At 48.2% G+C, this 22,640-nt stretch overlaps 2 protein-coding genes across 5 annotated transcripts in view; one reads left to right on the top strand and one right to left on the bottom strand.

Moving 5' to 3' along the window:
• LOC141176044 (uncharacterized) overlaps positions 1 to 22,640 on the bottom strand; it is a 171,446-nt gene that overhangs the window by 10,578 nt on the left and 138,228 nt on the right. For 2 of the 4 annotated variants that reach the window (XM_073660022.1, XM_073660020.1), the window contains exon 1: positions 7,826 to 7,914. The exons of the other annotated variants lie outside the window; for them this stretch is intronic. The gene's annotated coding sequence lies outside the window, so the exon portion shown is untranslated. Of the gene's footprint in view, positions 1 to 7,825; positions 7,915 to 22,640 lie in introns of those variants that run through there. 4 annotated transcript variants of the gene reach the window in all.
• The window catches only part of LOC141176042 (uncharacterized), a 57,984-nt gene continuing 54,439 nt past the window's right edge, over positions 19,096 to 22,640 (top strand). Inside the window, exon 1 of the mRNA XM_073660018.1 lies at positions 19,096 to 19,175. Coding sequence (XP_073516119.1) covers positions 19,150 to 19,175 — 26 coding nt within the window. The 5' untranslated portion in view covers positions 19,096 to 19,149. The remainder of the gene's footprint in view (positions 19,176 to 22,640) is intronic.

Here is a 22,640-nt window from a genome sequence, read left to right as displayed (position 1 = left end):
AATGATACAAAAGGAGATGTCTCTGGTTTCACCTCGATGTACACTATTCATGTGTCTCGCTAATCGGGTGTCCTGACCATGGCATATGTCACCCAAATGCCCCCCACCCTCCTCCTAGACTCCCTCTTGGTCTTGCCTACATAATCTGTCCAAACACAAAAAATAAAACAAGAACCGGCAACTTTGTACGGGGAAGACAATTGGTCCAGGAATAGTGTACCGATGTCATACAATAAAGAAGTACGTTTTACGGACCGGTGAGTGCTACCCTTTCTTCTTATTTGCTTACATGTTACCTACATAATCTAGGGGGCAGGTGCATGTGGTCATATATACAAGTCCTGAGGTTTTACAGTTGGAATAACCCCTCTGAAAAAAGTTTTTACTCGTGGAGGAACTCGAGAAAGATTTACATGGTCTCATCCAATTACATGTACAACATTCTCCACATCTAAAGAAACCACAGATTCTTCTATCTAGCCAAGTCCCCTTGGGTGCAGTTTTTTGGTAGAAACTATGCACTAAACGGTCCCTAATTGACCAACCCTTTCTGAAAGTTATTGTGGGAGTAGATCACACAGCACCCTCCGAGCTGGGTCGGCCACAAGTATATCCCAGGTCACTCTGATTGTCATAAGTTTTTCTTACTCGTGCTACCCCATCTTTTTCTTGGTCTCTTGGTTAGGTATGGAGGAGTCTGTTTCTCCCATTTTTCTGCAAACGATGATGTGGAATCCAAAATGTACCATGAGTACCCTATAATCCCTTAATCTGGTGTTCAGGTCTATTGCCAGTATATTAAAATCTGTGACATTATGGCAGTACCTTCTCAACCATAAAAATTGACCCTTGGGTATTCCTCTTTTTATGGGGATGGGGTGGTGGCTATTCCACTTCAATAGTTTATTAGTGCTTGTAGGTTTATGGTAGATGAGTGTTCCTAGGGTCCCATCCCGTTCTATCTAGATTAGTACATCCAGGAAAGTCAACTGGTTATAATTAAACTCCGATGTAAATCTCAGGCCGACTCTATTGATGTTCAGTTCTCTGACAAATTCAAAAGATTGTTCACTCGTCCCTGACCAGATGATTAAAATGTAGTCTATATATTTGTACAATACCCCAATATATGAATGCCATCACTTATGATCATCCCTGAATATTGTGGATTCCTCCCACCAGCCAAGGAATAGGTTAGCATACGAGGGGGCACAAGGGCTCCCCATCGCAGTACCACTGAGCTGGTGGAAGTACTTCCTGTCAAAAATAAATAAGTTATGAGTAAAAGGGGAGGAGTCCTGAGGAGATAATTTGCATATTCCCACTGCATTTTGGGGTAAGTGAAGAGTCTCCGCGAGCTCAAAGAACACTGGATTTTGGCTGTTGGAGCTGAAAAGAGGACATCGGTAAACCAGGGGAGGAGTCCTGAGGAGATAATTTGCATATTCCCACTGCATTTTGGGGTAAGTGAAGAGTCTCCGCGAGCTCAAAGAACACTGGATTTTGGCTGTTGGAGCTGAAAAGAGGACATCGGTAAACCAGGGGAGGAGTCCTGAGGAGATAATTTGCATATTCCCACTGCATTTTGGGGTAAGTGAAGAGTCTCCGCGAGCTCAAAGAACACTGGATTTTGGCTGTTGGAGCTGAAAAGAGGACATCGGTAAACCAGGGGAGGAGTCCTGAGGAGATAATTTGCATATTCCCACTGCATTTTGGGGTAAGTGAAGAGTCTCCGCGAGCTCAAAGAACACTGGATTTTGGCTGTTGGAGCTGAAAAGAGGACATCGGTAAACCAGGGGAGGAGTCCTGAGGAGATAATTTGCATATTCCCACTGCATTTTGGGGTAAGTGAAGAGTCTCCGCGAGCTCAAAGAACACTGGATTTTGGCTGTTGGAGCTGAAAAGAGGACATCGGTAAACCAGGGGAGGAGTCCTGAGGAGATAATTTGCATATTCCCACTGCATTTTGGGGTAAGTGAAGAGTCTCCGCGAGCTCAAAGAACACTGGATTTTGGCTGTTGGAGCTGAAAAGAGGACATCGGTAAACCAGGGGAGGAGTCCTGAGGAGATAATTTGCATATTCCCACTGCATTTTGGGGTAAGTGAAGAGTCTCCGCGAGCTCAAAGAACACTGGATTTTGGCTGTTGGAGCTGAAAAGAGGACATCGGTAAACCAGGGGAGGAGTCCTGAGGAGATAATTTGCATATTCCCACTGCATTTTGGGGTAAGTGAAGAGTCTCCGCGAGCTCAAAGAACACTGGATTTTGGCTGTTGGAGCTGAAAAGAGGACATCGGTAAACCGCGCGCCGACATTTTGAAGCTTTTTTTTAAGCTTTTTTCACTGTTTTCAGAACATTAACAATAAGAACATGGAAGAGTCCAGGAGCCATTTGGTGAGCTGCATATCCTGCTACATGTTCACAGACTTGCCAGTGGAAAAGCCAGACTTCACATGCCAGAAATGCAAGCTTGTGTCCCTGTTGGAGGAAAAGTTGCGAAATCTAGAAGAGAGGTTAACTACCTTGAAAATCATTAAGGAAGGTGAAGAGTTCTTAGACAGAGCAGAATTATCTCTTCATGATTCAGAAAGAGAAGAAATTCGAACTGCACCTGACGAAACAGAGGAATGGAAGCATGTGACCCACAGAAGCAGGAGGATCGAGAGGCAGTCAGCACCCATACTGCTCAGGAACCAGTACCAGGCTCTCACACAGGAGAACCATGAAGAAATACAGCAAGATAAGACTTTGCCAGCAATGAATAACCTTGTAAGCCCTCAGAATCCTCCTGGATGGAGAAAGAAGAATGTTGTGAAGAAAAAACGGAGAGTGGTGGTCATGGGGGATTCCCTGTTAAGAGGAACAGAGGCCGCTATCTGCAGACCAGACATAACCTCAAGAGAAATGTGCTGTCTTCCAGGAGCAAAAATTAAAGATGTGTCTGACAGGATATCAAGACTCTTCAGACCTACAGATCACTACCCATTCCTGCTAATACATGTGGGGACAAATGACACCGCAAGAAAGGACCTGGAAACCATCTGCAGTGACTTTGAAGACTTAGGCAAGAAAGTGAAAGAATTGGGAGCGCAGGTGGTCTTCTCATCCATCCTCCCAGTGGATGGCCATGGAACAATGAGGTGGAATAAGATTCTACAGGTGAACAACTGGCTACGTCGATGGTGCCGTCAACAAGGATTTGGATTTCTGGATCACGGAATGAATTACCTATACGATGGACTACTTGCTAGAGATGGGGTGCACCTTACGAAGACTGGAAAACATGTATTTGGAAGTCGCCTTGCTACACTCATCAGAAGAGCTTTAAACTAGAACAATGTGGGAAGGGAAGCAAAAGGCCAGAAAAAGCCATACAGCTGACAAATACTATTGAGATCTCTGCTACTGGAAGTGGAAAAGAAGAACAAAGACAAAAAAATCTAAATAATAAAAATATGGGAGGAAGAGAAACCAATCACAAACTAAAATGTTTTTATACAAATGCACAAAGCATGGGCAACAAACAAGGAGAATTGGAACTACTAATGCAGGAAAAGGAATATGATGTCATTGGAATCACTGAAACTTGGTGGGACGATACACATGATTGGAATAAAAGGCTAAAAGGATACAACTTATTTGCAAGAAACAGACTTGATAAACGAGGAGGAGGTGTCGCATTGTATGTTAGAAAAGCGTATATCTGCACAGAGATTGAAGCTTCAGAGACTGGGAGTTCTGTGGAAACTGTTTGGGTAAGAATACAAGGAGAGAACAACGGAAAGGACACCATTGTAGGCATTTACTACAGGCCACCTGGGCAAGCTGAAGATATGGATGAACTCTTTATGTATCAAATGACCAAGTTCTCCAAAAAATATGACGTAGTGGTCATGGGAGATTTCAACTATCCAGACATTTGTTGGGAATCTCTCTCAAGTAAAACTAACAGGTCAAGCAAATTCTTATCCTCTCTTGCTGACAACTTTATCTTCCAAAAGGTAGGGGAGAAAACAAGGGGATCTGCTACTTTGGATCTAATCCTTATAAACAGGGAGGAAATGGTTGAGGAGGTAAAGGTGGCTGGGACCCTAGGAGGCAGCGATCATGCTATTATAGAATTTTGGATAACTAGAGGAGGAAGACATGTGAAGACTCAAACTTCAAGGTTAGATTTTAGAAAGGCAGATTTTAAGAGACTCAGAAAGAGAATAGGAGGGATCCAATGGCTGGATGTCCTTAAGGACAAAAATGTCCAGGAAGGATGGGAAGTTTTTAAAAATGAGATTCTCAAAGCACAATCGTTAACAATCCCGAAAAGTAGGAAGAATGGGAAGCATTTAAGGAAACCAGGATGGATGAACACAGAACTTAAACACATGCTAAAAAGAAAGAAAGAAATGTTTATTAAATGGAAAGAGGGAGGCATATCTAAAGAAGATTATAATGCAGTCTGCAGATCCTGCAGGGCACGTATCAGGTTAGCTAAAGCTGACAATGAATTAAGGCTTGCAAGAGATGTCAAAAGCAATAAAAAAGGATTTTGGGGGTATGTCAAAAGTAAAAGAAAAGTCAAAGATGCTATAGGATTTTTACAGGATGAAAATGGAGAAATGGTAAGAGAGGATGTTGAGAAGGCCGAACTTTTTAATTCCTATTTTGCATCTGTTTTCTCTCAGAAAGAAAATGTAACATCAACTGATCTTCACTGTCCTTTTAAAGGAATAGAGGAATCCAAGTTATCAGTAAACAGAAAGATTGTGAGGGAATATTTAGCTAACATAAATGAGTTCAAGTCTCCAGGTCCAGATGAATTACACCCCAGAGTACTGAAGGAGATTGTAGAAGAAATTTTAGAACCACTCTCCATAATCTTTGAAAATTCTTGGAGAACAGGAGAAGTCCCAGAAGACTGGAGAAGAGCAAATGTTGTTCCTATCTTCAAAAAGGGGAAGAAGGTGGACCCAGGGAACTATAGGCCGGTGAGTCTGACTTCTATACCAGGAAAGATCTTTGAACAAATTATTAAACAACATGTATGTAAGTACATGGATAAGAATGAAGTGATTAACCAGAGTCAGCATGGGTTTGTAACTAACAAGTCATGTCAAACTAACTTAATTTCCTTCTATGACAGAATCACTGACTGGGTGGATCAGGGAAATGCTGTAGATATAGTATATCTTGACTTCAGCAAAGCATTTGACAAAGTATCTCACATCATCCTTATTGAAAAAATGACCAAGTATGCAATGGACCAGGCAACTGTTAGGTGGATTCATAACTGGCTTAGTGATCGGACTCAAAGGGTGGTTGTAAATGGCTTCACATCCAGCTGGATGAATGTCTCAAGTGGGGTACCACAGGGCTCCGTCCTGGGACCTGTATTGTTCAACATCTTTATCAATGATTTAGATGAAGGAATTGAGGGTAAACTGATTAAATTTGCTGATGACACAAAGCTAGGAGGGATAGCTAATACTAGAGAAGAGAGAGAGAGGATTCAAAAAGACCTAAATAAACTGGAGCAGTGGGCAGCAACCAACAGAATGGTTTTTAACAGGGGAAAATGCAAAGTACTACATCTGGGCAATAAAAATGCAAAAAGCATATACAGAATGGGAGGAATAGAGCTAAGCAACAGTACATGTGAAAAAGACTTAGGTATACTAATAGATCATAGACTGAACATGAGTCAACAGTGTGATGCAGCAGCAAAAAAGGCAAATACAATTCTGGGATGTATTAACAGAAGCATACAGTCTAGATCACGTGAAGTCATTATCGGTCTTTACTCCTCTTTGGTCAGACCTCATCTGGAATACTGTGTACAGTTTTGGGCACCACATTTTAAAAAAGACATCGACAAACTGGAGCAAGTTCAGAGAAGAGCGACCAGAATGGTGACTGGTCTGCAAACCATGTCCTATGAGGAACGGTTGCAGGATTTGGGAATGTTTAGCTTGCAAAAAAGAAGACTGAGAGGAGACTTAATAGCTGTCTACAAATATGTCAAGGGCTGTCACATTGTAGAAGGATCATCTTTATTCTCATTTGCACAAGGAAAGACTAGAAGCAATGGGATGAAACTAAATGGGAGGAGACACAGATTAGATATTAGAAAAAACTTTTTGACAGTTAGGGTGATTAATGAGTGGAACAGGCTGCCACGAGAGGTGGTGAGTTCCCCTTCAATGGACGTCTTCAAACAGAGGCTGGACAGACATCTGTCTGAGATGATCTAGTGAATCCTGCTTTGAGCAGGGGGTTGGACCAGATGACCCAGGAGGTCCCTTCCAACTCTACCATTCTATGATTCTATGATTCTATGATCCTCCATGAAGTCATTATGTCTGCTACACTCTATTGATCTCGATTTCAATAAACGTCTTACTCCTCTGATACCATCATCATGCGGTATATTACTGTACAAAGCCTCGATATCTAGTGAGGCCTGCTCCCCTACATGCATGTATACATGCTCGAGGGTCTACATGTAGGGGAGCAGCCAAAGGGAAAACCAACTCCAGAGGGATTATTCCAACTGCAGGACCTCAGGCGGTACTGGGAGAACATTACACTGTGTGGGGGCATCATACATACTAAATAAGGGACATAATGGGGGCATTACACTGTGTGGGGGGCATCATACGTACTGCACAAGGGGCATAATCGGGGCATTACACTGTGTGGGGGCATCATACATACTACATAAGGGGCATAATGGGGGCATTACACATACTACATAAGGGGCATAATAGGGCATTACAATGTGTGGGGCATCATACATACTGCATAAGGGGCATAATGGGGGCATTACACTGTGTGGGGGGCATCATACATACTGCACAAGGGGCATAATGGGGGCATTACACTGTGTGGGGGGCATCATACGTACTGCATAAGGGGCATAATGGGGGCATTACACTGTGTGGGGCATCATACATACTACATAAGGGGCATAATGGGGGCATTACACTGTGTGGGGGGCATCATACATCCTGCATAAGGGGCATAATGGGGGCATTAAACTGTGTGGGGGCATCATACATCCTGTATAAGGGGCATAATGGGGGCATCCTACATCCTGTATAAGGGGCATAATGGGGGCATTACACTGTGAGGGGGCATCATACATACTACATAAGGGGCATAATGCATTACAATGTGTGGGGCATCATACATACTGCACAAGGGGCATAATGGGGGCTTTACACTGTGAGGGGGCATCATACATCCTGCATAAGGGGCATAATGGGGGCATTACACTGTGTGGGGGCATCATACATCCTGTATAAGGGGCATAATGGGGGCATTACACTGTGTGGGGGCATCATACATCCTGTATAAGGGGCATAATGGGGGCATTACACTGTGTGGAGGCATCATACATTGTGTATAAGGGGCATAATGGGGGCATTACACTGTGTGGGGGCATCATACATCCTGCATAAGGGGCATAATGGGGGCATTAAACTGTGTGGGGGCATCATACATCCTGCATAAGGGGCATTACACTGTGGGGGGCATCATACATCCTGTATAAGGGGCATAATGGGGGCATTACACTGTGTGGGGTCATCATACATCCTGCATAAGGGGCATAATGGGGGCATTACACTGTGGGGCCAGTAAAGGGGTCCTGTACTATGAGAACAATACGTTTCCTCCCTTCCTGTCTCCATAGTTGGGTCGTATGTATCTATTACAGGAAACAGAACAAAAACCTTATGATTCTTATAAAGGGGCAACACAAGACCCCAAAAGAGTCTCCGCGCTAAAGGGGTTAATGCCCCCTGCGCCCAGTAATGGGGTCTCCACATACCTCCACCTGCAGAGCCGCCACCACATATATGGCTGCTCTGTGCGCACAGGAGCTGTGATGAGGTCACAGGAGGGGAGGAGTCAGGGGTCACATGATCAGGGGCCTCAGTGGATGCAGGACTCTGCTGTGCTGGTTGTCATGGTGCTGGATGAGCTGAAGTTTATGTGTGGGGTCAGGAGGGGTTTACAGTGTGGATGTAGCAGAGCCGTGTGTGTACGAGGTGTATGGAGCAGAGCCGCGTGTGTACGAGGTGTACGGAGCAGAGCCGTGTGTGTACGAGGTGTACGGAGCAGAGCCGCGTGTGTACGAGGTGTACGGAGCAGAGCCGCGTGTGTACGAGGCGTACGGAGCGGAGCCGCGCGTGCACGAGGCGTACGGAGCGCAGCCGTGCGTGCACGAGGCGTACGGAGCGCAGCCGCACGTGTACGAGGCGTGCGGAGCCGCGCGTGTACGAGGCGTACGGAACGGAGCTGCGCGTGTACGAGATGTACGGAGCCCAGCCACGTGTGTACGAGGTGTACGGAGCGGAGCCGCGTGTATGAGCTGTACGGGGCGGAGCAGCGCGTGTACGAAATGTACGGAGCAGAGCCGCGCGTGTACAAGGTTTACGGAGCGGAGCCACACGTGTATTAGGTTACGGAGCAGAGCCGCGCATGTGTACGAGGCGTATGGACTCCGGCGATGACACCGCACCTTTCCAGGGACATGACAGCTGATCAGTACAGCTGTCACGTGCCCCTAACAGCCACAGGTGCAGTTGCGATCCATCCATGGCTGTTAACATGTTACAGGGAATTTGTCACCCCTGGGACCTATCTGACCTCTAATATTGGGATCCAGGTGATAGAAGTATGAATCTATACTCACCTGTATGTCCCATATTAGAGGTCTATTTGCTGTGTAATAGCTTTTTATTAAATTAGTTTTGGCAAGCTTCACGCCTATTAGCTTCCTTTCCTTATCCCCCCTCCTCCCCTGCTCGTCACAGGGGCCTGTGACGTGCAGTTCCCAATGGTGTTGTTCAAAAGTACAACTCGTCTTGCAAAAAACAAGCCCTCACATGGCCATTGACGGAACAATAAAACATTTATGGCTCTGGAGAGAAAGGGAGCAAAAAACGAAATGGAGAAGCCCAAAGTGGTAAAGGGGTTAATATCAAATAATTATAAAAAAAAAATAGAAAAGCGTTAGAAAATATTTGTTTTTATTTCTTTCATATAGGAATCGAAGAAAACCAGCGTATGGATCTTTTCCAGCCTGGGTGCCGGGTTATCTGGGCCCATCCATCCAGTGTTGTTCATATGGTGCGAAATCCCTTCCCAGATCCCCTGAATTCCTACCTGGGATGTAAATTCCCTCAGGACCGACCCGCTGAATTCACGTCTTATCAATGAACATTTACATTTTGTTCATATTTATCCGGAACTTTTCGAAAACCGTTTAAATGGTTAACATTTCTGATGAATTGTATCATTTATTTCAGTTAAATGTACAATATAGATTTTTGGCAATGTTCACACTCTGCATCTGAGGCTGAATGGTCCACAATGTACATTATATAATCATTGTCATAGATCATTTTATAGAGAAATTCATAAACATTTTGAAATATAATAAATAGATAGTGTGGAGACATGAGGGTCAGTGGGTGGTCTCATCTTTAGAAAACCATATGGACCAGGGCTCACCCCACTGAACGCCCGCTCTCCTTTCCCGTGGGCAGGACAGCACTCAGACCAGACAGGGTGAGGGTAACACAGTGCGGCAATAATTTATTGCACCAATACCAGCCAGTCACATACAGTACAGCCCCAGCAAGTACATGAGATGGTGCACATGACATAGTCTCACCTTTCCACTGGCTCTGAGCAGCTGTGACTTTGGAGCATCCAGGGCCGACTACCCCAACTTCTGGCCGGCAACCAGGGAGGAGGTAGCGGCAAGCTTAGGAAGCTGAGTGAGTGCAGTGAGGTATGTGGCCAGGTGACCTGATTGTCCCCAACCTGGATTCTCCAGTGTCTTTGAGGGTTCAGTGATGGTCAGTGGAGCAGATCTGTGTTCCTCCAGCTGGTCGGTGGCTTGCTGTAGAGTGTGTGGGAAAAGAGGCAGATCCTACTTTTCTTGGTCACAGCTTGTAGTCAGGTATTTTCCAACAGGATTGGGAGAAGGTCTTCTCTCATTGTCCAAGTGTTCATAGCCAGTCCTTCAATATTTGCATGAGAACAACCTTGAATGCACTAATACAATAGGTAGACAGGAAACTAACAATGATCAATGGGTCAGTTAGTATGTGCCTTTGTTCCACAAGGAGAGCAGGACAATAAGCTGTAGGGGGCGCTATAATCCGTACACAGCAGCCATTCAAGATTCCAACAATTAATTACATCTACAACTAGAGTCACTGACAATAGCTCCTGTCCCTGTGCCCACTGACTAACATTGCGTTTGGCAGAATTAAGAAGAAATGCTGTGTCCTCACATAGATATATGTAAATATACAGCTATCTATATATATACATATACAGTACATCTATATATGGATATAGACATAAAGTTCAAATGAAAACACAGTTTGAGGTATAAATTTCCGCAATAACACAAGTCTTGTGTGTATAAAGTCTTATTGTGATGGATGTGTTCTTGTTAATCTCTGAGACTATAGGAGCAGAACAGAAGCTTCAGGCCGGAGTCACACTACACGTAGACAAAATCGTTCCGATTTTCACTGATGAGAGTCGCACGAGTTCTCCGTATGGTAATCCATGTGTAATGCGATATTTTCTCGCCCGTGTATCCGTATGACATCAGTATGCAATGCATTTATTTTCTCTGCAACTATTATTCTCCAATCATTTTTGAGAAAAAAAATGGTGATCTGAGCTGCCCCATAGAATAGGTAATGTCATTTTAACATTTTACAACCTTATCTGGCCATGTGGTGTGTGAGATATCATCAGACGCATCATGTTTCATTTATGATGGAGGGACTCTGAAAGTCACAAAGCCTATTTTTATAGGGCCATCAGGCGGCCTTTACTATTCTTAAAGGGCCAGTCGTCGGCCTTCACTATTCTTAGAGAGCCATTAGCCGGCTAAGTTTTATTGTTCCCATTACTAAAGAGTGGGTCTCCTATACTGTTATTGCGTATGCAGTGAGTGGCAGGGCTGCCCAAAATTTAGACGCACCCTAATACCCCTTTGAAGAGACTTAGAGGAGGGTCTCTTGAAAACAATGTTCCCATTATTAGGAAGTGGGTCTCCTATTGTTTGCCTATGCAGTGAATGCAAGGGCTCCCAAAATTTGGGAGGCACTCCAACGCCCCTTGGAAGAGACGTGGAGGAGGGCCTCATAAAAAAATGTTATTAGAAAGGAGCGGACCTCCTATACTTGTAATGCCATGCACTAAGTGTATGGGCCGACAAACATTTACCCCTGGGGGGTATACATGAACATACTGTATAAAATTTTTTTTTTATGGGCATCATAAACAGGGCCGGCTCCAGGTTTTTCTGGGCCCCGGGCGAAAGAGTCTCAGTGGGCCCCTTTAATACATGCCACGATTCATGATGCACAGATACCGCAGAGAAATATATATATATAGTACAATGCAAAGATTTCACTTCTTACATTACATGAGCGATATCTATTGTAAATTCCACAATAGCTCAGAAACCAGCGAATCACTCCATACTGAATCCTGGCCCCCATATAAGGCTCCATATGGAATACTTGGCCCCCATACAGAATACTGGCCTCCATATAAGGCTCCATACGGAATACTGGCCCCCATATAAGGCTCCATACAGAATACTGGCCCCCATATAACGCTCCATACAGGATACTGGTCCCCTTATAAAGCTCCATACAGGATACTGGCCCCCATATAACGCTCCATACAGGATACTGGTCCCCTTATAAAGCTCCATACAGGATACTGGCCCCCATATAATGCTGAATGCAGGCTGTTACCCCCCACATAATGCCCCATACAGGCTGTCCCCCCCCCTTATAATGCTCCATGCAGGCTGTTACCCCCACATAATGCCCCATACAGGCTGTCCCCCCCCACCTTATAATGCTCCATGCAGGCTGTTCCCCCCACATAATGCACTATGCAGGCTGTCCCCCCCCATTATAATGCCCCATGCAGGCTGTTCCCCACCTTATAATGCCCCATGCAGGCTGTCACCCCTCCTCTTTATAATGCCCCATGCAGGATGTACCCCCCTCTTTATAATGCCCCATTCAGGATGTCACCCCCCTCTTTATAATTCCCCATGCAGGATGTCACCCCCTCTCTTTATAATGCCCCATGCAGGATGTCACCCCCCACTCTTTATAATGCCCCATGCAGGATTTCACCCCCCCCTCTTTATAATGCCCCATGCAGGATGTCACCCACTCTCTTTATAATGCCCCATGCAGGATGTCACCCCCTCTATTTATAATGCCCCATGCAGGATGTACCCCCCTCTTTATAAGGCCTCATGCAGGATGTCACCCCCTCTCCCTATAATACCCCATGCAAGATGTCAACCCCTCTCTCTATAATGCCCCATGCAGGATGTCACCCCTCTCTCTATAATGCCCCATGCAGGATGTCACCACCCCCTCTCTTTATAATGTCCCATGCAGGATGTCACCCCACCTCTCTTTATAATGCCCCATGCAAGATGTCCCCCCCCCATATTATGCCCCATGCAGAATGTTACCCCCCATATTATGCCCCATGCCTCCATACATTAAAAAAAAAATCAAAATACTCACCTCCCTCCTCCTCACCTGCTGCCCGCTGCTCGGGTCCGGACTCCAGCGTTGCCGGCGTCGTCCCGCTCTGCGCTCCCTATGATGGCTCGGTGGAAAGATGTCACAGCGCCCTCTGACCTGAGACGTCACAGGGAGCGCGGAGCAGGAAGACAGCGGATCTGCAGAGGCACGGGGAGAGGTAAGTATCCGGCTGCCGGGGCCCTGAGCAAGCGGCGGAGAAGGGCGGGCGCTGACACCGCTCTCCTCCGCCCATAGCCCGGCGGGGTGCGCGACCGCCAGTGGGCCCCCCTGCCTGCTCAGGGCCCGGCACTTGCCCGGGTGCGCCGGGTGCTGACGCCGGCCCTGATCATAAACACCCTTTAAAAAAATTATGTGGATGTTGCATCACGGACCACGGTCACCCTGGTGATATGGTGGTGGAGGATGAGGAGAAGGAGGAGGACAAGAGCAAATAGCCAAAATCCGGAAGCGTATACCCATGTGTGGGTGTGGAGGTGCATGGGAATACACCTCTCAAGAAAAGACACTGGATTTGAGTTTATGTTACGCTGCTATCATTCGGTGGTGTTGAGAAGTCTGGCCCAATCCAGCCCTTGTTCATTTTTATAAGAGTCTGCCTGTCAGCATTTTCAGTTGACAGGCGGATGCGCTTATCACTTATAATTCCACCAGTGGCACTAAAAACCCGCTCTGATAAAACGCTGGCGGCAGGGCAGGCCAGGACCTTCAAGGCATAGAGAGCCAGTTCATTCCACATATCCAGCTTGGATACCCAATAATTATATGGCACAGAGGAATCACGGAGGACGTTGGTACGGTCGGCAAAGTACTCCCTCAGCATCTTTCCCAAACTTTGCACTCCTTGTGAGAGTACTCTGCGCCTCAGGGCCTGTGCGATGGGAGGGGCTGAGAAAATTCTCCCAGAACTTTGACACTGTTCCCCTGCCTCTGCTGGATTGAAGTTGTGTCTCTTTCGCCTGTACTCCTTGGTTGTCCAACGAACTGTGACCCATGCCCCCAGCGTTTTCAGATGGGATTTTTTTTAATAGTTCTGCCTCAGGAATAAGAGATATAAAGTTCTCCTTGTAGCGTGGGTCTAGAAGTGTCACCAACCAGTAATGACTGTCACCCAAAATTTTGAGAACGCGAGGGTCATGGGAAAGGCAGCATAACATAAACTCAGCCATACGTGCCAGACTGCTAACAGAAAAGGCTTCCGTGTCCTCACCAAGAGGATGACTGACCATGCTCTCTTCCTCCTCTCAGTCCTCTGGCCATCCACGCTGAACAGACGGTATGACAGCTGTGCAGGTAGTACCGTCTATAGCCTATGAAACTAGCTCCTGTTCTTCCTCCTCCTCCTCTTCCTCATTGTCACCCAATCCACATTGGGATGAGAGATGAGATGAGGCTGGGCTGTGTGTAATCACCCTGTATGGTTCCTTGCTCCATCTCATCGTGCTCCGCCTGCAATGCATCCTCTTTGATTGTGAGCAGAGAGCATTTCAGATGACAGAGAAGCGAGATCACCATCTTGGTGGAGTCATCAAAGTTTTGGAGGATGGTACATATGTCTGACATCCATGTCCACTCCTGAGGTCTTATGTGTGGAGTCTGAACTGAATACCGACTGCCTTGTTGATGCTGGTACTCAACAACTACCCTCCTCTGCTCACAAATCCGTCCCAACATCTGCAGTGTAGAGGTCCAACGCGTGGGAACATGGCAAGGGCAGCGGAAGCTGTAGGTGACTTTCTTAAATGGGCACACAGGCGGCGCATACTTTAACAAGCTGATCCGGCAGCTCTGAGTAGGATTTGAGAAGCCACCGAACCACGAGGTTAAGCACATGGGCCAGGCATGGTATGTGTGTGAGTTCGCCTCGCCTCAGAGCCGCCACCAGGTTTCCGCCATTGTCACACACGACCATGCCTGGCTGTAGGTTCAGCGGTGTGAGCCAGAGATCTGCCTGCTCTTTCAGAGCTGTCCACAACTCTTCAGCATTGTGTGGTTTGTCACCTAAGCGTATTAGCTTCAGCACAGCCTGTTGCCGCATGGCCAAGGCAGTGCTACAGTGCTTCCAGCTTGTGACTGATGTGGTCATTTTGGAGATGGAGGCTGTAGAGGAGGAGGAGGCTAAGGAGGATGATGTGTAGGAGTTGTAGACTGTGGGGGCAACCCTGATTGACCTAGGGACCGCAATCCTTGGCGTCGGGAGGATGTGTTCCATCCCAAGGTCCGACTGGGTCCCGGCTTCCACTATATTAACCCAGTGTGCCATCAGCAAGATGTACCATCCCTGCCCACAAGCACTTGTCCACGTGTCCGCGGTTAGGTGGACTTTCCCAGTAAATGCGCTGTTGAGGGCACGGCTAATGTTTTGGGACACGTGCTTGTGTAATGCAGGGACGGCACACCGGGAGAAATAGTGGTGGCTGGGGACCGAGTACCGAGGGACGGCCGCTGCCATCAGGTTGCGGAATGCTTCCGTCACCACGAGCCTAATAGGCAACATTTCGAAAGCAAGCAGTCGTGAAATGTGAGAATTTAGTAGTGTGACCTGTGGGGTGTTGGCTGTGTATTTGCGCTTGCGTTCCAAGGACTGGGGTATAGACAAATGAACGCTGCCCTGGGACAAGGACGTGCTTCCTGATGCTGCTTCCTGAGAGTGTGCAGGGCAGGAGGCATTTTCGCATGCACCATGGACAGGGGATTGGCTTGCATGCCCAACAGCGGAAGAAGCAATAGTGCCACCCACAGACACTCTTCCTGGACCCTGGGGTTCGGCCCACAAAGTCGGGTGCTTTGCTGCCATGTGCTTGATCATGCTGGTGGTGGTCAGGCTGCTAATTTTGCCACCCCTGCTGAGGCTGGCCTGGCAGGTGGTGCAAATGGCCTTTTTGGGGTTATCGACAGAGTCTTTAAAAAACAACTAGACTCGGGAAGACCTAACTGGCAACTTCCTTCGTGTTGGTGTTACGGGGAACGGATGCCTGCCTTCTGTCTGCGGCCACCACACTGCTTCTTCCTGCCTGTTGGGTGATCTGCCTCCCTCCCCCTGTGTGCTGCTGTCCTTGCTCTCCATGTCCTCCTGCCAGGTTGGGTCAGTTACTATATCATCCACCACCTCGTCTTCCACTTCCACACCCTGGTCCTCCTCCTGAATTTCTGGCATTTGTGTCTCTTCATCGTCCACCTCTTGTGACACTTTCCCACCGTTGCCTTCGTGTGACCGTGGCTGCTCAAATATTCTGACATTGCTACATGCAATCTCCTTTTGCCCCGCTTCAAGTGGACCGGGCGAGAGGCCTGAATGTATAAATGGAAAAGTGAACAGCTCTTCAGAGTGTCCAAGTGTGGGATCATTTGTCTCTGGGCACTCGGCATGGTGGGAGGAAGGAGGATCAGGGTGAGGAATATGCGGTCCAGACTCACGGCTACTGAGACTTGACCGTGTGGAAGGCAGGGTGATTGTGGTGGCTAAGTGACTGGAAGCATTATCCGCTATCCAACCAACAACCTTTTGACACTGCTCTGGGTTCAGTAGTGGTGTGCTGCGGTCCCCTAGGAATTGGGACAGGAAGGTCAGGCGAGAAGGGTGTTTGTTGTGGCACAATTTCAGCTTGCCCACAGCCTCGGCCTCTGCATGCACCATCACCATCACGTCCAGTTCCCCTTCCCTTGCCACGCATCTTGTCCATTTTAAATGGACGACAATATCTTCCACGCTCACTACAAATGGCTAAAACCACAGTTTTAAATACCTGGCCTGTAGGTAACTATTTTGAACAGCAAACCGGTGCCAAAAACTTTGCTGACATACTGAAAAAAAAAGACCATTTCCAGTGACTACCTCTTGAAGCTCATCAAGAGAATGCCAAGAGTGTGCAAAGCAGTCATCAAAGCAAAAGGTGGCTACTTTGAAGAACCTAGAATATAAGACATATTTTCAATTGTTTTACACTTTTTTGGTAAGTATATAATTCCACATGTGTTAATTCATAGTTTTGATGCCTTCAGTGTGAATGTACAATTTTCATAGTCATGAAAATACAGCAAAATCTTTAAATGAGAAGGTGTGTCCAAACTTTTGGTCTGTACTGTATGCCAGTATTGGGTGTGAGAGGACCACGCATACCAGTATTGGGTGGGAGGGGGCCACGCATACCAGGATTGGGGCTGAGGGGGCCAGGCATACCAGGATTGGGGCGGAGGGGGTTACTCATACCAGGATTGGGGCTGAGGGGGCCACGCATACCAGAATTGGGGCTGAGGGGGCCACACATACCCGGATTGGGGCTGAGGGGGCCACACATACCAGGATTGGGTCTGAGGAGGCCACGCATACCCCGATTGGGTCTGAGGGGGCCATGCATACTAGGATTGGGTCTGAGGGGGCCATGCATACCATGATTGGGTCTGAGGGGGCCATGCATACCAGGATTGGGGAGGAGGGGGCCATGCATACCAGGATTGGGGATGAGGGGGCCACGCATACCAGGATTGGGTCTGTGGAGGCCATGCATACTATGATTAGATCTGAGGAGGCCATGCAAACCAGGATTGGGTCTGAGGGGGCCATGCATACAAGGATTGGAGCTGAGGTGGCCATGCATACCAGGATTGGATTGGGTCTGCGGGGGCCATGCACACCAGGATGGGGGATGAGGGGGCCATGAATACCAGGATGTGGGATGAGGGGGCCATGCATACCAGGATGGGGGATGAGGGGGCCATACATAGCAGGATTGGGGATGAGGGGGCCATGCATACCAGGATGGGGGATGAGGGGGCCATGAATACCAGGATGTGGGATGAGGGGGCCATGCATACCAGGATGGGGGATGAGGGGGCCATACATAGCAGGATTGGGGATGAGGGGGCCATGCATACCAGGAATGGGGATGAGGGCTGTCTGCTGAATGCCCCTCATACCAGCACCCCTCTGACAACTCCTGCCAGGGAAGAAAGAAATAGTAAATGGGCGTATATTGGGGTGTGGCCAGGGTGTACATATGCGGCTCCGCTCCGTACATCTCGTACACACGCGGCTCCGCTCCATACACCTTGTACACACGCGGCTCCGTACATCTCGTACACGCGCGGCTCCGCTGAGCACGCCTCGTACACGCGCGGCTCCGCTCCGTACGCCTCGTACACGCGCGGCTCCGCTCCGTACGCCTTGTACACGCGCGGCTCCGCTCCGTACGCCTCGTACACGCGCGGCTCCGCTCCGTACGCCTCGTACACGCGCGGCTCCGCTCCGTACGCCTCGTACACGCCCGGCTCCGCATGCCTCGTACACGCCCGGCTCCGCACTCCTCGTACACGCCCGGCTCCGCTCCGTACGCCTCGTACACGCCCGGCTCCGCTCCGTACGCCTCGTACACGCCCGGCTCCGCTCCGTACACCTCGCACACGTCCGGCTCCGTTCCGTACACCTCGTACATGCGCGGCTCCGCTCCGTACACCTCGTACACACGCGGCTCCGCTCCGTACACCTCGTACACACGCGGCTCCGCTCCGTACACCCCGTACACACGCGGCTCCGCTCCGTACGCCCCGTACACACGCGGCTCCGCTCCGTACACACGCGACTCCGCTCCGTACGCCCCGTACACACGCGGCTCCGCTCCGTACGCCCCGTACACACGCGGCTCCGCTCCGTACGCCCCGTACACACGCGGCTCCGCTCCGTACGCCCCGTACACAAGCGGCTCCGCTCCGTACGCCCCGTACACAAGCGGCTCCGCTCCGTACGCCCCGTACACGCGCGGCTCCGCTCCGTACGCCCCGTACACGCGCGGCTCCGCTCCGTACGCCCCGTACACGCGCGGCTCCGCTCCGTACGCCTCGTACACGCGCGGCTCCGCTCCGTACGCCTCGTACACGCGCGGCTCCGCTCCGTACGCCTCGTACACGCGCGGCTCCGCTCCGTACGCCTCGTACACGCGCGGCTCCGCTCCGTACGCCTCGTACACGCGCGGCTCCGCTCCGTACGCCTCGTACACGCGCGGCTCCGCTCCGTACGCCTCGTACACACGCGGCTCCGCTCCGTACGCCTCGTACACACGCGGCTCCGCTCCGTACGCCTCGTACACACGCGGCTCCGCTCCGTACTCCTCATACACACGCGGCTCCGCTCCGTACGCCTCGTACACACGCGGCTCCGCTCCGTACGCCTCGTACACACGCGGCTCCGCTCCGTACGCCTCGTACACGCGCGGCTCCGCTCCGTACGCCTCGTACACGCGCGGCTCCGCTCCGTACGCCTCGTACACGCGCGGCTCCGCTCCGTACGCCTCGTACACGCGCGGCTCTGCTCCGTACACCTCGTTCACGCGCGGCTCTGCTCCGTACACCTCGTACACACGCGGCTCTGCTACATCCACACTGTAAACCCCTCCTGACCCCACACATAAACTTCAGCTCATCCAGCACCATGACAACCAGCACAGCAGAGTCCTGCATCCACTGAGGCCCCTGATCATGTGACCCCTGACTCCTCCCCTCCTGTGACCTCATCACAGCTCCTGGGCGCACAGAGCAGCCATATATGTGGTGGCGGCTCTGCAGGTGGAGGTATGTGGAGACCCCATTACTGGGCGCAGGGGGCAGTAACCCCTTTAGCACGGAGACTCTTTTGGGCTCTTGTGTTGCCCCTTTATAAGAATCATAAGGTTTTTGTTCTGTTTCCTGTAATAGATTAAGACCCAACTATGGAGACAGGAAGGGAGGAAACGTATTGTTCTCATAGTACAGGACCCCTTTACTGGCCCCACAGTGTAATGCCCCCATTATGCCCCTTATGCAGGATGTATGATGCCCCCACACAGTGTAATGCCCCCATTATGCCCCTTATGCAGGATGTATGATGCCCCCACACAATGTAATGCCCCCATTATGCCCCTTATGCAGGATGTATGATGCCCCCACACAGTGTGATGCCCCCATTATGCCCCTTATGCAGGATGTATGATGCCCCCACACAGTGTAATGCCCCCATTATGCCCCTTATGCAGGATGTATGATGTCCCCACACAGTGTAATGCCCCCATTATGCCCCTTATGCAGGATGTATGATGCCCCCACACAGTGTAATGCCCCCATTATGCCCCTTATGCAGGATGTATGATGCCCCCACACAGTGTAATGCCCCCATTATGCCCCTTATGCAGTATGTATGATGCCCCCACACAGTGTAATGCCCCCATTATGCCCTTTATGCAGGATGTATGCTGCCCCCCACAGTGTAATGCCCCTTATGCAGGATGTATGATCCCCCACACAGTGTAATGCCCCCATTATGCCCCTTATGCAGGATGTATGATGCCCCCACAGTGTAATGCCCCCATTATGCCCCTTATGTAGTATGTATGATGCCCCCACACAGTGTAATGCCCCCATTATGCCCCTTATGCAGGATGTATGATGTCCCCACACAGTGTAATGCCCCCATTATGCCCCTTATGCAGGATGTATGATGCCCCCACACAGTGTAATGCCCCCATTATGCCCCTTATGCAGGATGTATGATGCCCCCACACAGTGTAATGCCCCCATTATGCCCCTTATGCAGTATGTATGATGCCCCCACACAGTGTAATGCCCCCATTATGCCCTTTATGCAGGATGTATGCTGCCCCCCACAGTGTAATGCCCCTTATGCAGGATGTATGATCCCCCACACAGTGTAATGCCCCCATTATGCCCCTTATGCAGGATGTATGATGCCCCCACAGTGTAATGCCCCCATTATGCCCCTTATGTAGTATGTATGATGCCCCCACACAGTGTAATGCCCCCATTATGCCCCTTTTTCAGTATGTATGATGCCCCCATTATGCCCCTGTAATCAGGTGACAGGATACAACACACAGGCAAACAGAAACCCTCTAACCTTATGTTACTTTATCTACTGACAAGGGTGTTGATCCGGACACATATAGGCCATTAAGTTCTCCCACGTGGAACACATAACTACGGACATGCGCAGTCACGGGTACGAGTGGCGCGGCGGCAATCAGTTTATCAGGCGTTTCAGTGTAAAGCACGTCACTTCCGGACATGCACACTAGGGGATGGACATTATTGGACCTCTAGCTCATGAGAAGTAGCGCAGGTGCAGTATATTATTGTAGACAGACTCCATTCTGTATATCCCATGACAATTCACCTCTAGGAATGGGAATGGGTCTCCTAGTCTGGGAGGGGTTTCGGATGAAGTGGGATATTTAAACATGGACACCTGGCTATTAGGCACACTATGCTGAACATCATGAATTATCATCCCTGTATCAAGCCTCCTGATGACCTGTTGGGGAAACACGCTGAGGCAGATTATTGAAACATTCTCTGATGAGTACCATACCCTTTCCTTTATACAGGGTGGTCCAAAAGTAGGTGGACAGAAAATAATAACATTTATTTTGATTTATATATAAAATTATATTTACTAACACAAGCATAACATTGACAATTAGATATTCTGAACAATAATACAAAAGCCCTTAAATTTTATCAACGCAGGTGCTCAAACTGTTTTTCATTACAATTTGCACAGCTTTGAAGTCTGCCTGTCGCTTCAACAAACTTTTTTGCACACGTCTCTTTGGGTATTAATTTCTTGAAATGCATCTCTTATGTAATTTTTCAAATCACTCACACTTTTTGGTTTTCGATTATAAACTTTGTCCTTGACTACTCCCCAAAAGAAAAAATCCATTGGGGTCAAGTCTGGTGAACGTGCCGGCCAATCAAGTGGGCCTCTTCGACCAATCCATTTATTAGGAAATGTTTCATCAAAATACTCTCTTACCACTCTTGAATAATGTGGAGGGGCCCCATCTTGTTGGAAATAAAGGTCATTGATTCATTAGAATTTCGATATACTTATCTCCTGTGACTGTTCCATCAAAAAATATTGGTCCAAAAACACCAAAACTTGAAATACCACCCCAAACATTGACACCAGGCTCATTAAGTTGTTGCTCTAATGTTAAATGCATGTTCTCATTCTACCAGTAAATACAATTATGTCTGTTAATATGGCCGGATAATTTGAAAGAAGCTTCATCACTCCACATAATGTTATATAAAATTACTGGATTTTCTTCAATTTCGTTAAGCATAATCTCACTAAATTGCAGCCGCCTGTCTGGATCATCCTCCAATAAACCATGAATTAGACGTGGACGATAAGCTTTCCACCCAATAGATTTCAGGATTTGCATGATAGAAGCTCGTGAAAATCCCAATTCCAAAGAGGCTCTTCTGGTGGACTTTTTTGGACTCTGAACAAATGTTTCAGCAACAAGTTGTTTATTATCTTCTGTACAGACTGTTTTGGGTCGACCAGTTTTTGGAGCTTTAAGGATTGAGCCAGTGGCATTGAATTTGTCATGAATGCGGTAAATGGTTTGTCTCTTTGGGGCTTGGGTACCCAATGTTTCAACCCAATTTGCTCTAACGGTTTCAGCATTTTGAGATTTCCAATACTCTGTTAAAATCCATTTTCTTTGATCTGTATTTAAATTATTAGCCATTATGTGTTATCTGAATTATCTGAAAAGAAAACAGATTTTGGGGGAGATCTATCTGTGAAAACTAGATAACTTAGCAACCAATCAGATTCCACCTTCCACTTTCCAAAGAGTCTGTGAGGAATGAAAAGTGGAATCTGATTGGTTGCTAAGGGCAACTGAGCCAGTTTCACTTTACACCATGTTTGATAACTCTCCCCCTTCATAACCTTATTACACTTTCTGTCCACCTACTTTTGGACCACCCTGTATATACCTTGAGACATTTTTTTTTCTATACAGTTAGGTCCATATATGTTTGGACAGAGACAACATTTTTCTAATTTTGGTTCTAGACATTACCACAATGAATTCTAAACTAAACAATTCAGATGCTGTTGAAGTTCAGACTTTCAGTTTTCATTTGAGGGTATCCACATTAAAATTGGATGAAGGGTTTAGGAGTTTCAGCTCCTTAACATGTGCCCCCCTGTTTTTAAAGGGACCAAAAGTAATTGGACAATTG

Source organism: Phyllobates terribilis, unplaced genomic scaffold, assembly GCF_046119375.1.
Source record: "Phyllobates terribilis strain yellow unplaced genomic scaffold, ASM4611937v1 Scaffold_17__1_contigs__length_24005725, whole genome shotgun sequence".
In the NCBI taxonomy this organism is placed as follows: domain Eukaryota; kingdom Metazoa; phylum Chordata; class Amphibia; order Anura; family Dendrobatidae; genus Phyllobates; species Phyllobates terribilis.
The sequence above is the reverse complement of the archived record's forward strand: the minus strand, read 5'-3'. Positions and strand labels throughout refer to the sequence as shown.